This window comes from Schistocerca gregaria, chromosome 2 (genome assembly GCF_023897955.1).
Source record: "Schistocerca gregaria isolate iqSchGreg1 chromosome 2, iqSchGreg1.2, whole genome shotgun sequence".
Classification (NCBI taxonomy): Eukaryota; Metazoa; Arthropoda; class Insecta; order Orthoptera; family Acrididae; genus Schistocerca; species Schistocerca gregaria.
This window is the reverse complement of record NC_064921.1, coordinates 571,135,137-571,153,107: the sequence shown is the minus strand read 5'-3', so window position 1 is coordinate 571,153,107 and position 17,971 is coordinate 571,135,137. Positions and strand designations below refer to the sequence as shown.

At 42.4% G+C, this 17,971-nt stretch overlaps 1 protein-coding gene across 1 annotated transcript in view; it reads left to right on the top strand.

Annotated features, from left to right (window-relative positions):
* Positions 1-8,347, top strand: part of LOC126333043 (neuromodulin) — a 663,909-nt gene extending 655,562 nt beyond the window's left edge. Inside the window, exon 4 of the mRNA XM_049996706.1 lies at positions 6,328-8,347. Coding sequence (XP_049852663.1) covers positions 6,328-6,483 — 156 coding nt within the window. The 3' untranslated portion in view covers positions 6,484-8,347. The remainder of the gene's footprint in view (positions 1-6,327) is intronic.
* Positions 8,348-17,971: the final 9,624 nt, after the last annotated feature.

Sequence of the window (17,971 nt, the reverse complement as noted above, 5' to 3'; positions counted from 1 at the left end):
TCCTCTCGGTTCTTGTACTGCTGCATACCAGCGGAGATAAATATGTCTGGGAACTGGATATACGTCCTAATCTTCTTCTGCCCTCTCCCTCTCTGTCCATAACCTCCTCCCCTCGTTTTTCCATTTCCTCCTCCACTTCTCTCTGCCAGTCTCCTCCTTCCCCTCTCTATGTCCATTTCCTCTCCTCCCCCCCCCCCCCCCCCGCCATCCCTCCCACTGTCCAACTCTTCTTCCACATTTTCTCTGACCCCAAGCCTTGTTTATAGTTAATTGCATATGAAACCTCGACATGGAGTTGAATTCGCTTAAAATGAATGGGAACATGGTTGATATCATTGTTATGCCGTATATGAGAGAGGCCTCTCCAGCTGCTAGATCTGTGAGAATAGCGCTGCAATGACATTATTTTGTGTAGTTTTTATCTGCAAACGTTTAGGATTACAAGGCTTCGGACGATTCATAGTCCGTAATAGTATTCTAATCATTAACCAATAAACCAAAGAAACTACTTCTATTTTTCGCATTAAAACCAGTTGTGAAGGAAAAAACAAAACGGCACGTTGTTGTGTATACAATGTTTATTCAAAATTCTGTATAAGGAGAATGAATATGTTTCAGAGAAATTATTTGTCTAATAGTTTAAATGTCCTACTATCGCAAGTAAAACTGTCTGCGATAATGTTATTGAAACTGTACGTTTTCACAGCACAGTATTTTCATTCTCGCAGTCAGGTTTAACAATGAGACTGAAAATTCTCTTTAAAAAATATATATAGCTTATTTTAGTATGAATACTTATTAGAGCATCGTGTAAAAATTCTGAGTAAATCAGTCAAGCACTTGTGTCGACTTTTGCTAACAACGTTTCCATCTTTTATATTACATATGTTTATATATATGATAAATATATATAAGCAATGTCTTTCAAAATGTCTATTAGAGGATTGGGTAAATATCTGTAGAAAACTGAACAAGAACTTTTCAAGATTATTACTAACGAAGTTTCTAATATATACGTTGTGTGTGTATGTGTGAGTTTGACCGTTCAAAAATGGTTCAAATGGCTCTGAGCACTATGGGACTCAACTGCTGTGGTCATTAGTCCCCTAGAACTTAGAACTACTTAAACCTAACTAACCTAAGGACATCACACACATCCATGCCCGAGGCAGGATTCGAACCTGCGACCGTAGCAGTCGCACGGTTCCGGACTGCGCGCCTAGAACCGCGAGACCACCGCTGTCGGCTGAGTTTGACCGTACGTGCGCCTTATGCCCATGTGAACGTTTATTTGAGTACCGTGTAAAATTTGAATAAATCGCTCAAGAAGTTCTCGAGATATTTGAAGACAACGTTTCCCTTTATATATCACATATATATTAAACATTTAACATATGTACGTCCGAACATTTATTAGAATATCGTGAAAACTTTGAAGAAACCGTCTGGAACTTTTCGAGATCTTTGCTCACAACTCTGATGCTTTATGCATGGTATATGTATATTTATAGTACATATATTAAAATGTGTAACCTATCTACGTAGAAACGTTTGAGTAACGGGTAAAAATTTGAAGTCAATCGGCCAAGAACTTTACGAGATTTTTGCTAGCAACATTTCCCCTTTATATGGTACATATACCGTTATGTGCCCTAACAATTTAAAAAATAGATAAGCTACGTCCGTCCGAACGTTTATTAGAATATTGTGTAAAAATCTGAAGTAAATCAGTCAAGAACCTTTCGAAACTCTTGTTAACATACACTCCTGGAAATTGAAATAAGAACACCGTGAATTCATTGTCCCAGGAAAGGGAAACTTTATTGACACATTCCTGGGGTCAGATACATCACATGATCACACTGACAGAACCACAGGCACATAGACACAGGCAACAGAGCATGCACAATGTCGGCACTAGTACAGTGTATATCCACCTTTCACAGCAATGCAGGCTGCTATTCTCCCATGGAGACGATCGTAGAGATGCTGGATGTAGTCCTGTGGAACGGCTTGCCATGCCATTTCCACCTGGCGCCTCAGTTGGACCAGCGTTCGTGCTGGACGTGCAGACCGCGTGAGACGACGCTTCATCCAGTCCCAAACATGCTCAATGGGGGACAGATCCGGAAATCTTGCTGGCCAGGGTAGTTGACTTACACCTTCTAGAGCACGTTGGGTGGCACGGGATACATGCGGACGTGCATTGTCCTGTTGGAACAGCAAGTTCCCTTGCCGGTCTAGGAATGGTAGAACGATGGGTTCGATAACGGTTTGGATGTACCGTGCACTATTCAGTGTCCCCTCGACGATCACCTGAGGTGTACAGCCAGTGTAGGAGATCGCTCCCCACACCATGATGCCGGGTGTTGGCCCTGTGTGCCTCGGTCGTATGCAGTCCTGATTGTGGCGCTCACCTGCACGGCGCCAAACACGCATACGACCATCATTGGCACCAAGGCAGAAGCGACTCTCATCGCTGAAGACGACACGTCTCCATTCGTCCCTCCATTCACGCCTGTCGCGACACCACTGGAGGCGGGCTGCACGATGTTGGGGCGTGAGCGGAAGACGGCCTAACGGTGTGCGGGACCGTAGCCCAGCTTCATGGAGACGGTTGCGAATGGTCCTCGCCGATAGCCCAGGAGCAACAGTGTCCCTAATTTGCTGGGAAGTGGCGGTGCGGTCCCCTACGGCACTGCGTAGGATCCTACGGTCTTGGCGTGCATCCGTGCGTCGCTGCGGTCCGGTCCCAGGTCGACGGGCACGTGCACCTTCCGCTGACCACTGGCGACAACATCGATGTACTGTGGAGACCTCACGCCCCACGTGTTGAGCAATTCTGCGGTACGTCCACCCGGCCTCCCGCATGCCCACTATACGCCCTCGCTCAAAGTCCGTCAACTGCACATACGGTTCACGTCCACGCTGCCGCGGCATGCTACCAGTGTTAAAGACTGCGATGGAGCTCCGTATGCCACGGCAAACTGCCTGACACTAACGGCGGCGGTGCACAAATGCTGCGCAGCTAGCGCCATTCGACGGCCAACACCGCGGTTTCTGGTGTGTCCACTGTGCCGTGCGTGTGATCATTGCTTGTACAGCCCTCTCGCAGTGTCCGGAGCAAGTACGGTGGGTCTGACACACCGGTGTCAATGTGTTCTTTTTTCCATTTCCAGGAGTGTAGTTAAACAACGATCTGTCTTCATGTGGTGGTAAAAATTATGCGTCTTTTCTCATAGCGTACACATATTCGCCTGAGAATTCGGAACATCCTACACCCGTTTACATTGTCGAATGGTTTTTCTAGATCGATTCGCTACGTCAGAACTGCCTCTCTGGTGTTTTTCCTTAAGCCAAACTGATCGTCATTTAACAACGTCTCAATTTCCTTTTCCGTACTTTTCTACATTATTCTTGTCAGCGAGTAGGATGCATGAAATACACTACTGTCCATTACAATTGCTACACGACGAAGGTGTGCTACAGACGCGAAATTTAAGCGATGTGATAAGCAAATGATTAGATTTTCAGAGCATTCACACAAGGTTGGCGCCGGTGGCGACACCTACAACGTGCTGACATGAGGCCAACCGATTTCTCAGACACAAACAGCAGTTGCCCGGCGTTGCCTGATGAAACGTTGGTTCAAATGGCTCTGAGCACTATGGGACTTAACATCTATGGTCATCAGTCCCCTAGAACTTAGAACTACTTAAACCTAACTAACCTAAGGACATCACACAACACCCAGCCATCACGAGGCAGAGAAAATCCCTGACCCCGCCGGGAATCGAACCCGGGAACCTGGGCGTGGGAAGCGAGAACGCTACCACACGACGACGACATGAGGGCGATGAAACGTTGTTGTGATGCCTCGTGTAAGGAGGAGAAAAGCGTACCATCAGCTTTCCGACTTTGATGAAGGTCGGATTGTAGCCTATCGCGATTGCGGTTTATCGTATCGCGACATTGATGCTCGCGTTGGTCGAGATTCAGTGACTGTTTGCTGAATATGGAATCGGTGGGATCAGGAGGGTAATACGGAACGCAGTGCTGGATCCCAACGGCCTCGTATCACTAGTAGTCGAGACGACAGGCACCTTATCCGTATGGCTGTAACGGATCGTGCAGCCACGTCTAGATCCCTGAGTCAACAGATGGCGACGTTTGCAAGACAACAATCATCTCCACGAACAGTTCGAGGACGCTTGCAGCAGCATGCACTATCAGCTCGAAGACCATGGCTGCGGTTACCCTTGATGCAGCATCACAGACAGGAACGCGTGCGATGGTGTACTCAACGACGAACCTGGGTGCACGAATGGCAAAACGTTATTTTTTTATGAATCGAGGTTCTGTTGACAGCATCATGATGGTCGCGTCCGTGTTTGGCGACATCGCGGTGAACGCACATTGGAAGCCATACTGGCTGTCACCCGGCGTGATGGTATGGGGTGCCATTGGTTACACGTCTCGGTCACTCTTGTTCGCATTGACGGCACTTTGAACAGTGGACGTTACATTTCAGACGTGTTACGACCCGTGGCTCTACTCTTCATTCGATCCCTGCGAAACCCTACATTTCAGCAGGATAATGCACGACCGCATGTTGCAGGGCCTGTACGGGCCTTTCTGGATACAGAAAATGTTCGACTGCTGCCCTGGCCAGCACATTCTCCAGATCTCTCACCAACTGGAAACGTCTAGTCAATGGTGGCCGAGCAACTGGCTCTTCACAATACGCCAGTCACTACTCTTGATGAACTGTGGTATCGTGTTGAAGCTGCATGAGCAGCTGTAGCTGTACACGCCATCTAAACTCTGTTTCACACAATGCCCAGACGTATCAAGGCCGTTATTACGGCCAGAGATGGTTGTTCTGGGTACTGATTTCTTAGGATCTATGCACTCAAATTGCGTGAAAATGTAATTACATGTCAGTTCTAGTATAATGTATGTTTCTAATGAATACCCGTTTATCGTCTGCATTTCTTCTTGGTGTAGCAATTTTAATGGCCAGTAGTGTGTTAATCCGATTGTGTGCTAGTTCTCGAACTTACCTGACCTCGCTGTCTTTGGGATTGTGTGGACGATATTTTCACAAAAGTCTGATGGTATAGCTCCAGGGCCACAGATTCTAAAAACCTAGTGGAATAGTCCTTTGTTTGACATTCACCCCAACGGTTTTAATTTTTTTTTATTATTTTGAGCTTTTTCTCATTACAGAGGCTTATCTCCAACATAATAATTTAGTTGGAAATTACAATACAAACAATAAACGTTCTTAAACTATATTCTCAAAATATTTCCCCAGGTTTTTCGATCTTGTGTGCCTTCTTCCTCTGCGCCCATTCTCCTCATTGTGTGCTGTACATTTTGGAGCCAGGTGGTCATAGGTCGTCCTCTTCTTCTTCTCCCCTCCGATTCCTACTACAGTATCAGTTTTGGTATTCTGGTTTTCTCCATTCGTCGTACATGCCCGTACCACTGTAATTTCTTCATATGCATTACGTCATATTTTCTTTCTTTTATTTCCATTCTCCTTATTACTTCGGTGTTCCTTATCTTTTCTTTCCTGGAGGTTCTTGCCGATCTTCTCCAAAAGTCCATCTCTAGAGCTTGTAATTTTTAATGTGCTTCATGTTAATTGTCCAGGTCTCCGTTCCATACGGAACCACACTCTCTAATATGGATTTCTATATTAATTTTTTAGTTCTGCTCATTACATTCCTGCACCATAAGACAGTTAAGCATCCCAATGACCCTATGTCCGCTACTAATTCTTTTTATTGATTTCTGACTCTGATTTTCCCTCGATTTCTAAAATGGATCCCAAATAACAGAAAGTGTTTATCTTTTTGATTTTCTTTCCTTCAATGTATAGCTCATCTGAATCATTAGCCAAGTATTCTGTTTTTTGGTAATTAATGTTCAAACCCCAAGTTTTGTATGCTACTGCTAGTTGATTGCACATATAGTTAGCATCCTCCCCATCTTGTGCTACGACTACTTGATCATCAGCAAATAATAAATGATGTAGGTAAACTCCATCTCTTATTTCTAATCCCATACTATTACATTTACGAGACCATGTTCTAAGGCTAATATCTATATAGATTTTAAATAATGATGGTGACATGGGACAGTCCTGTAAAAGGCCTTTGCTTGTTCTAAATTTCTGTGAAAGACATTCATCCCAATGATTTTAAAAATTCCGTCGGAATATTATCTGTCCCTTCTGCTTCATTTGATCTCAAGTCTTCCAGTACTCTTAAATTCTGACTAATACTGGAGGTAGTAACAAAGGTGCCGGTTTGTCAACAGGAGGAGGTGGACATCGACCTGACGGACCCGGAGCTGCACAAGGCGGCCTCCAAGATCCAGGCGTCGTTCCGCGGCCACAAGGCCCGCAAGGAAGGAGACCCCAAAGAGGGCGGCGACGACGGCAAGGCCGGCGACTCCGGTGGCGCCTCGCAGTGAGCGCGCCGCCCCCGCGCCGCCCGCCGCCCCCGCAGCTGCCGCCCCCGCCCCCACCACCGCCGCCGCCGCGCCGGCTGGTGACCGCTTGTTACCTGTTCGCGGTCACCGCCCTGCGCCGCCGCACCGCCTCCGCTACCTCCAGACTCCCCCACAGGTCCGCACCGGGCGCTCGGATGCTGGCGAACGAGATGCTGCCAACTCACGTCGAGTCACTCTCAGTCACGAATCTCGAGCCTAAAACGGGAGCATCGCAGAACCAATCTACACACGCATTCACAGCCCTCAGTAACACTGTCATATGAAGAACGCATACAGAAGCTGGGTCTTTCATAACCACTCAATATGTTATCAACATTGTTTCAATTCCAACTACAGTCTCAATATAGGATCAAATCTGCAATACAGGACAATATTTTTTGTGAAAGCTCTCGTTCGTCATTAAAGATATTAGAATACCGCCCAAGTTTGGTAGTGAATGGAAAACAGCAGTGACTAATATCTCTGAATGTCAAGGAATTGAAATGGAGAAGTAGCTTATTTTGTATCAGGCGCCAAATCTTTCCGACGTTTTCCTAAGTGTTAAGGTCGGTAGCGGAGACGAGTATTTCGAGGCAGCAGCGGGGCCTCCTCCTTGTGTATTATTTACTAACCCATCCCAGTTTCATCTAAAAGTCACTTCTTTTCGTCATGGAGCATACTCTTCCCTCGATTGGGTGTTCACCCATAGCCGCACCCGTCATTCGAAGTAGCGCAAAAAATTAAACAGCTATTAATAACTCAAATAGTAACGCTCGTTCCTTGTTTCTTTAGTTCTCCACCATTACGGGGCTATGCTAATTGGTGGTTGAGACGCCTGCAACTCCGGCCTCCAATTTGTATTGCCCTCGCAGAAAATCCTAGAGTGCCAGTAAAAATTCAGAAAACCCAATGTACCTACGTGAACAGGAATACTTGAGAAACATTTATGTACCTAAACCACAGAACAAACACTATGCACTTGCTCAAAAAGGGAAGAGTGCGTTACACGACACAATCTACTTGTTATTTATATACAATAAACTTAAACTTCATTCATCAATATTAAAGAAAGTAAGACATTTCTCATGTACTGTAACAAATAACATAGATCTATAAATCTCTAATGACTCTGTACTATCAACTACATTTCTTTGTGCTTCTAGAGCATTTCTAAATCTTCTGGTTTGCTCCTTCGGCGCTTATAGAGGCTTGTACAGCAGTTTCTCTTTCTTCGATGGAATAAATGAACGCTATTTACATGAAAAAATTGCAATCAAGAACAAATACGAGAGGAGGCTGTTCCATACTTCTCTTTCAGAAAGATGTTCATAAATTCATGGACTCGTTTGGCACCTAAGCAGCAGCAGGTAAAAAGTATAAAGATTTCGAATAGCTCTAATAAGTTGGATAATAAATATTTTACTTGACTCGTTCCGTTCGTTCTTATAACGCATTATAGCTTAGGGCTACATAGAAGGCTAATGAGGCAAATGTGCAGAATAAAGAATGAGTTGTAAGAATTTTTGAAAACCGTTGAACAAACAGTGAAGTAAATAAACTTTCGAGATATTCATGATTGCTATTCATAAGATTAATTTCCTAATGTTAATATTGCAGAACTAATAATATTGTTAGTCGAATTTTAATTCTATTGAAAGTTAAAGTAACAAGTGTTGTGTCTTTCATTATGCTTTATCACATCACTGTACGATAGGGGAGAAAAGAAGGAATTAAATCATGCAACAGGCAGTATACAAGGTATGAAATATTATGTCTTTGAACAATTTGGAGATTGATATTGTTCTTTGTAATACACAAATAAAGTAAATAAACATTATTATAAATCTTAATGCATTTCATTTCACGTTCAAGTTTCCTGCAGCTGGTTCCTCACATTCTGGTTTCTAGCTGTCTAAATGCATACATTTATCTTCTTGACAACCCGATAAGATGTCTAAAATTAATCCCTATGTACTGACAAGGTTACATTTACGTTGATTAATTTAAGATAAGTTTCACCTCTCTGAAATTTTAGCATAAGGATTTCCTAATGGCTGTCTAAGTCATTTCATTACATACCAACGGCGGCTCTCTCCGTCGGAGATTCGAGTCCTCCCTCGGGCAAGGGTGTGGGTGTTGTTCTTAGCATAAGTCAAAGTTAGTGTGTAAGTCTAGGCACCGATGACCTCAACAATTTGGTCCATTAGAAATTCTGCAAAAACAGAGTTAATGTCTGATGGAATATCGCAATCACTGGTTATACAATGTTAGTTATAATCCGTCTTGATTGCAAAAATGTTTATTCACATGACCGGTCTCAGTTCCTGTAGAGCCATCTTCAGATCTGCAGTTTCGGTTACAGGAGTAACCCGTCCACACGTAGCACCTCCACATGCTGCGACACTACGCTGTGTGTGGACGGGTTGCTCCTGTAACCGAAACTGCAGGTCTGAAGATGGTTCTACAGGAACCGAAACCGGTCATGTGAATAAACATTTTTGCAGTCAAGACGGATTATAACTAACCTTAGAAATTGACACACATTAAGAAGAATCCCGCCAATCTGCGACCATGTGTTCACTTTGTACTTATTTGCTACGGTCGTTCCCTAAGGAAAACCGTCGCTGACTTCATTTCCTAACCCACGATTACTCAAGCTGTACGCCAGATCGATGCATCAGATAGCCGGACTTTAAAAATCTTCTGAAGAATGGTAGCTGATAGAACTCTCAAAATTGAATGTGAACAAACGTTTAGTTTGCCTCCTGTTTCAGTGCGATTGTTTCGTAGTTCTAAACCAGTATTACTCACTGATCACACACGCCAGCAGTTTCCATCATCCCTCAGTTAAGATCACGTATCAGTAGCTCGCATTGATGAGCTCGCTCATACCTGCCGAAAAGCAATAATCGTTTAGTTCACGAACCATTGATAGTGACTTTGCCGCGCATTTAATTACATCATGTGGTAGCGTGCGCCTGTATCATGAGGGATATATTTTGTCACAGATCCATGTGATGCAAAAGAGGGGGAGAAATGGGGGAGCTGCAACAGTAAAGAGGAAAAGAAGGAAAGAGGGAAAGAATGTCTACTGCACTATCGGTTATCGGCGTTAATATGCACAGAACAGAAATCCAATTGTCATTTGTAGTGCAACAGTAGCAGTAGGGATATTAATTTCACTGTAAACTTTTACGGTTTTTTCAGCGATATCTGCTGAGCTGATATGCCCCTCGGCTCCACACGGAGTAATTGGCTGTCGATGTGTTTGATATGTAATAAATTTCAGGATTGTGGCAGCTAGATTTCGTCATTAACAAATCAATCAATAAACTCTTTGTTACTTCCTGACGATTGTAATATCACATGTACAGAACAGATAACAAAAACTTTCAAAACAAACTACGAGTAATTCAAAAACCATCAGTTACAGCACGTTCGGATTTTCTCAGTACTTTTTAACGGCCGATCTGTTACTAGTCTGCACTACGGTGAACTGTTTCTTTAAAACAACCGTTCGCGACGTCAACCATCTGCTCACGGCAGACGGTACAGCGACACTGTCCCAGTAGAATGAAGCAAGACTTCAGTATCTGTGACAGTCCCAGCAGCCTAGTGTACGCTGTTGTTGGTTCCAGACTGCAGACAAGATTCTTTATCTGACCCAAAAAGAAGGTGGCCCCATGATACAGGGTGCGGCGCGGAAACTTACTTATTTGAAACGCGCGGCACACAGCGGCTGTTACTCATTGTTGGGAGGATTCTAGTGCAATCAAAAGTACGAGACTTGACTTTTTTAAGGTTAGCTTAGCAACGATCATGCAGTGGGCAAGAGAGTTCCGCGAGTTCGCCGTTGCAGCCTACTTTTCGAATGCACACTCGGTCATCAGAACTCAGCGTGCATTCAGGAAACAGTTCAACATCGCGCCTGCAGGTCGTGTTCCTGATGGGAAATCAATTGTTATGTGGGCAAATAACTTTGTGGATACTGGGAGTGTGCAGGAAAAGAAACCAGTGCCTTCAAGAACCACCAGAACGGCTGAAAACATCGAGAGGGCAAGGATGTCGATTCTGAATTCCCCCAAGCGATCTGAAAGCAAATATGCAGCTGTCCTTGCAATTTCTGAACACACAGTGAGACGAATTCTTCATGGAGAGTTGAAATTTCATCCATATAAACTGTCAGTGGTGCACACACTTCAGCACGTTATGTTGTTTCACGAAACAATCCGTGTGAAGCCTTGATCGATGAGCTGCCTCGTGACGCCTTAATGTTCTCCAGCAACGAGGCGCATTTTCATTTGTCTGGCTGCGTAAATAAACAAAATATGCGGTATTGGAGCCGCACGAAACCCCGATACCTCCATGAGGAGCCCGTGCGAAGACATAGAAAGAAGGACCCTTTATTGAATGATTATATGATAGCGGAACAAACACTGGTAGCAGTTACTTCTGTAAAATATCTGGGAATATGAGTGCGGAACGATTTGAAGTGGAATGATCATATAAAATTAATTGTTGGTAAGGCGGATACCAGGTTGAGAGTCATTGGGAGAGTCCTTAGAAAATGTAGTCCATCAAGGTGGCTTACAAAACACTCGTTTGACCTATACTTGAGTATTGCTCATCAGTGTAGGATCCGTACCAGATCGGGTTGACGGAGGAGATAGAGAAGATCCAAAGAAGAGCAGCGCGTTTCGTCACAGGGTTATTTGGTAACCGTGATAGCGTTACGGAGATGTTTAGCAAACTCAAGTGGCAGACTCTGCAAGAGAGGCGCTCTGCATCGTGGTGTAGCTTGCTCGCCAGGTTTCGAGAGGGTGCGTTTCTGGATGAGGTATCGAATATATTGTTTCAACCTACTTATACCTCCCAAGGAGGTCACGAATGTTAAATTAGAGAGACTCGAGCGCGCACGGAGGCTTTCAGACAGTCGTTCTTCCCGCGAACCTTACGCGAATGGAACAGAAAAGGGAGGTAATGACAGTGGCACGTAAAGTGCCCTCCGCAACACGCCGTTGGGTGGCTTGCGGAGTATAAATGTAGATGTAGATGTAGAACTTGTGACTGTTTGGTGTGCATTATCTGAAGTTGGCATTATTGGCCCATGGTTCTTCGAAGAGAACGATAAGGCAGTACTTCCACCTCTGAACATTATGTTCAGATGATTGAACAGTTTTTTCTTCCAGAACTTGAAGAAATGGATGTAGGTGATCTCTGGTTCCAACAAGATGGCGTCACAGCTCACACGGCACGAACATCGATAATCATGTTGCGCGAACACTTTTCCGATCGTCTCATCTCTTTGAGAGGCGATCTCAAGCGGCCAACACGCTCGCCAGATTTAGCGCCATGTGATTTTTTCTTATGAGGCTATCTCAAATCCTTGGTATATACCAATCGTCCGCAGACTCTGGCTGAGCTACGGAACAAAATTCGTGTTGCTGTTGCCAACATCGACAGAGACATGTTGGAAACAGTGGACCGAAACTTCTAATTTCAACTCTCCAAATGCATTGAGCAGAACGGAGGCCACCTTCAAGACATCATTTTCAAAACTTTATGGAAAAAACTTCAGATCTTACTCTTTGTAAAGAAAAAAGAATTAAATTGATGTCTCTAATACTTCCTGATTTACGATTTTTTTAAATAAGGCGGTTCCCGCGACGCACCTAATATTTAGTGACCGAGATATCAAAGTGACATCGCCACGACTAGTTAATAGTTCCACACTGCTGTAAGTTTTCGTGCTCCCTAAAATCGCGTTGTAAGTTTCTGCATACCATGTTATGTTGACAACATTTAAATTCGAGAATGGTGTGTGGCTCAGTTTCCCGAAAATGTAGGACTACACGTTCAACAAATGCTGATTGGATGACGTCTTCAGCCTCTCGGGAAATATAGCCACCAAACGATTATAACGATTTTACAGATCGACCGTGGGTGCCATAAAATATTGTGTTACTTCGGGTAGTCGCCGATATCAGGTTGGCTGTGCATAATTAAGGGACAGTTGTGTTTCCTGAGTACTAGCCGAGTAATGACAGATTTTCTGTTATGATAAATAACAGAGCAGTTGATAACAGCCTAAAGACCTGGACCAGAGACGTAAATGAACACAGTGTATTGCAACCGTTTAATAAAACAGATACCGACAGTTGTGGATTTCCTATGTGCGAGTATTCAGGATAAAATAACAGCCAACCGAGTAGATCATACTCAATTCTAACTATGCACTACACCACTCTCTATTGATTTTGGTACACTAGTTCGGCACCGCTGGAGACGTAGAAAAATAAAAGAATTTATGCCAGTCAGTGTCGTTTCGTCTTTCGGTAATTATTGAATTATTATCATACAAGACGGCAACAACGAGTATTAAGAAATTTCGGTAACCATAAATTCCTCACATCATGTCACTAACTAAACATTTCTGAACAACTTCTGAAAATTTGTTGGCAGGGTTCAGAATCACTTTGTATAGTGTTTAGAAGCCCGTCCCCGACATTCAGTGAATACATGTCGCCTGCAAAGTACATACTAAATCTACTGAACACTCATACAAATTCGCTTACCTCTCATACAGTAACTACGTACTTCAGAATATGTTCTCGAACAGCTATTATGATTCCTGACTACGAACAACGGTGAGACAAAAATATGAAGAGAGAAAGAAGAAAGCTGTTCACATTCCACATTCACGGTCAAAATCTTTACTGATACGTCTGAGTAAAGATCTATTCATTTTACACTCTACTAATACGGTTCAACTTTTAATCGTGACATGAACAAATTTCCCAGTCAGAGTTACTACCACAGTCTAATAAATACAGTCACGACACTCTCTGGAGCGAAATTTGTTACCGTTTGACAGGTGGAGCGACGCTAGCGCTTCAGGAGTCGAGAAAGCAAACGGTCACATGCGTCATAAGGATAGAGTTTGTTTTTAATTATGTTCTAGTTAATTAAAGAAACAGATGTTATCTTTTTGCGTTCCATGCGTTAGTAAGTTACCAAGAGGCATGAATTATCGCGAAGTACTTATAAAAACAACCGAATGACATTGATTCAGTGACATAAGCTACAACTAACTCATGAAGAAATGCTTTCAAATATGTCTATAGTTGCATCTTATTCCGTTGAAAGCTAGATAATATAAACACATTTCATGCATGAGAACCATATATTTCAGTTCTTGTCTGTTGTTATTATCATTAGCACTTTCCTTGACAATTAAAAACAAATTATGCAGTCCATCGATTCGCCTTTTCTTACAGTTCATTGGACTTTTTAATACACGAATATTTTTGTAAATGTAATTACTTTTGCTTCAAAACAGAATGTGTGAAAGATTATTGCCGTTTGTGGCCCACATTTAGCAACAACTGTGGAATTGGTTTCTACTGTGTTGGGAAACAGCTTTATTACTTATGACGATTTACTGTTACCTATGTGTGGTTTTCCCTTCAGCTACAGTTGTGATAGGATTTTTGTAGGTTAAATAACGTAGATATTACGTTCCATGTAGGTTCTGTACGTTCCACATTCACTCATTTGATTGAAAATGTAGCGAACAAAACTCTACTTTGTGGGATAGAGATACAGCGTCTTTTCGTAAAAGGTCATGGCTTCTGGTGTTTACCAGCAACTTTTTGTTATTAAAACAAAACTACATTACTCAGGAAATGTCTGTACGTTACAATAGAATCATGAATAAACTGTCTTTTAATTCACGGTTTCGTATCTCCCAGTACTTAAGACAGTAAATAATGTGACGTAACTTTTTAGTTATTGTCGATTTTTATGTCACTACGTACACTCCCTATTGTAAGAATTATGTTTGTAAATCAATATAAAAGTTAGTATTCGCACTCATCCTATAACGTACTCAGAAACGTCGCTTACTGGCCGCTTGGGACGCTGCTGTTGCCGGGAGTAACAAAACCTAGACGAAGTGTCGTGACTGTTATGTTAGAATGTGGTTACTACTGTCCCTGTTGCTGATACTCCCATGGACGTAAAAAAAGAAGGGATATGGCACTATAGACTTCATGCTCTACGTTGTTTCGAAACCAGGGTGGGTGCGGCCTGCCTCCATTTTAAGTAGCCCAAAACATTAGCAGAATACTGTTTACCATTGCTTGTTGCTCATTTTTTGTGTCGTGTGCGTGCAACACGTGTTTTAAATACAAAATATTACAGTGCTTACACGAATAACGTAGTGTCAGAAAGGCAATTTCGAAAGTTTTTCTGTTCTTGAATGCGTGTTTGCTCTAGTAATACGAGACATTTTGCCTCGTTAATATAAATTATTTTTTTGTTGATGCATTTCGAAAAACAAAGAATAGAAGGAAGTGGTGTGAAAAACATGCTTTCGTAATCCATTTAATTCCACTTTTACTCCATATGTGTCGATAACAAAATAAAGATGGAACTCCGAAACCAATACTTATTTGTTCGTTACATTTTCAGCTTTCAACTCGTATGCACAACATTTTTAATATTCACGTTTGCAAGGAACGGACCTACGTGTGCTTCGTTAGCTTATAAACGTGTGCAATGAGGAAAGAATCAAGGAATGCTATTGTATCTTGTGCATGTCAAAAAAGTGAACGATTATTGAACTGTCAAACAGAGTAGAGTTCTTGTTTTATTAGATTTCCTGTGCATCTGTCTCACTGTAGTTTAAACATCTTCTCACTTTTAAATCTTCCCTATAATGCGTCATTCAGTGTGTGGCACTTTAGAGGGTAAAAAAATTTAATTTTTTAAATATGTTCCAGCATTGTCCTGTGCTATATAACAGATTAAGAGAATGATGTCAAATGCATAGACCCTTTAGAATGGATATTTTGCTTTAACTTGTATGTGAGTCATTTTTAGTAAGGGTAGTCTGACCTATGTAACATGTAGGCCTATCTTTTCAACAGTAGACTATTTGTTTTCTTTTCTCGGAATATTTATCGCCAGTAACTCTTGTCAGTTTTTCAGGAATAACGAGACATGGAATGTACGTACGACACATGTAATGACGTCTACTGTGATCATCTGATTGATTTTACTTTTGACTTTTATTTTGAAGTTTTAAAAGTATATAAGCCTATACGATGCTTTTTGATATACCAATAGTTAGTTAGTTTCATGCTCCATGTATCATTTACAAGGTAAATCTTAATGTTGTAGAACGACTCATTATATAATGTGGGATGTATTTTTCCTTCTTTTCCTGCGGTTGTTTGTTTTGTAAGATTTGTGGTGGGTCTTATACCAGCACTAGCGGGAAGTTGTGTTCCTGGCCGATATAAAACGGCAGTATTTTGCAGACCCCAATACACCGCCAGATGAAAGTAGTACTATCTTTATCCTCTCTTCTCAGAGTAGTTTTTTGATGGTCAGGTTCCTTCCGTGCCACCACCCTGTCGATCCAATTGCGGTGAAGATCCCTGGAATGCTTCCACAAGTTATCTCCATTACCATACTAAAAAAATAGCCACACTTCTCACAAACAGGGGTATATTTTGTCCGACGTTTTCATTATTTCTTTTCACATCACAACTAACAATTGCAGCGGTAACACCACTCTCTTGAATACACTGAAACGTCATTACACGCATACTGTAAGACTTGAGAGAAAAACCAGAAAAACAACTACCACTCTCCAATTGTCCAGTACGCTCTTTTTGGGGCGTCGTTTACTCCATGGTTCTCGGATGTAGGCACTTGTTGCACCACTGCACAAATGAATCCCGGACGACCAGTGGTTGTAATACCATTTTTACTGGTCCCCTTCTCGCCAGCTCCATCACTGCTCCACATCCACTGCATACAAGAAAGGAAAACACACAGTTTACCTCTCCCACTACACTTATCCTTATCAATTTACTCACGAGCATCTCTTCTCGACGGCTTTCCAATGGTGTGTTGGTATGTTTACATATATCCCGAAACACTACAAATGTCATCAGTGTTCTTTTTTTTTTGTACGTATGCCTCCATGCTGATCATTTATTAGCTTTTCTCGTTTTTTTATTAAAGTGATCAAAACTTTTGATTGGGAATTCTGAAACCCTGTTAGTGCTACAGACAATCTTAATGTGACGTCATGAATGTAATTACGTAAATCATTGTTCCTCTTGAAATGTAGTGGATTATTTACAACAAACTTCATGAGGGAATACCTATGCTGTGATAGGGATAGACTGCTATTCACATGCCGAGCAGCAGGCACGTACGACGAAAAGAATGTTCCCATAAGTTTTCCTCCAAAGTGTTCTTCAGAAAGGAAGCAAAGCACACATACACATTCACTCACTCATACAGAGAAAACTCATACACACATGACCGCTGTCTTCGCCTGTCCTAGCCAGAATCTTTTTTACTGGGGAGGATATATGAACGTGAATAATTAGCGGTGGGAGGATTTTAGGGCATAACATGCTGTCCCACCTACCAGCGCGGTTACGTAGCCGTGTGTTGTGTGGGGACGAGACGTTTGATACAGTGTGGCTCGTATGTCGGAGCGTTTGCGATTTGGAAGGCAATGAAAATCACAGGGAAGAAGAGAAAGAAATAACGTTGAGTAAAGTAAGGCAAATCAAGAGTCAAATGGCAGAAATAAAACCACTACAATAAAACTAAAAAGTGCAGCCACAATTCATGTATACAAAAGAAAAAATTGCTTGAACGTCACCATTTGTGTGATTCCTTTAAACTGTAGATTATGATCGGATCGATTAGTATACCGTGGACAATGCAAGGCGGCATTTTTGAAGAAACAACTGTGACTCCACACAGTCAAAGCACCCAACAAGTTCGAAACTAGGCACGAGCACATCCGCCGCCTTCGGTAAATGCAGCCCAAAGCGCACGGTTGTGACGTCAGCAACGTAGTGTTCGTGGAAAACAATAAATACTTAGCACAGCCCACAGATATATGTATGTTTATGTAAAAGCCCTTAGATGAATGCTTTGACAGTGCAGTAGCACGAAGGTTTTAGCAAATATCTTTAATAAAAGTTAGAGTGAGGCTTAGATCTATGTTTATCACTCACCATGGACACGTTAGAGTGACGTCACAGGGACGTCTCGCTGCGATGAACCTCATGTTTTCGGCTCCTTAAGGCGGCGGACGTCGGCTTCAAGTTTGTGGCAAAATGACAACTCCCTTCTTTTTTTTACCTCCATCGTTACTCCCATGGAAGTAATAAAGGGAGGGAGGTGGCACTGCAGACTTAACGCTTTACGTTATTTTGAAGCCAGAGTGGACGCTATTTTAAGTAGTCCAGAACATTAGTAGACTAGTATTTACAAGTGCTTCTTGCTCAATATTTCTGTCGTGTGCGCGCAACAACTTTGAATACTAAAAACTGTAGAGCTTGCATGAATAACATAAGTGTCAGGAAGGCAACTTCGAACGTTTTTCTTTTCTTGAATACGTATTTTCTCTAGCAGTACGACACAAGAGTGACGT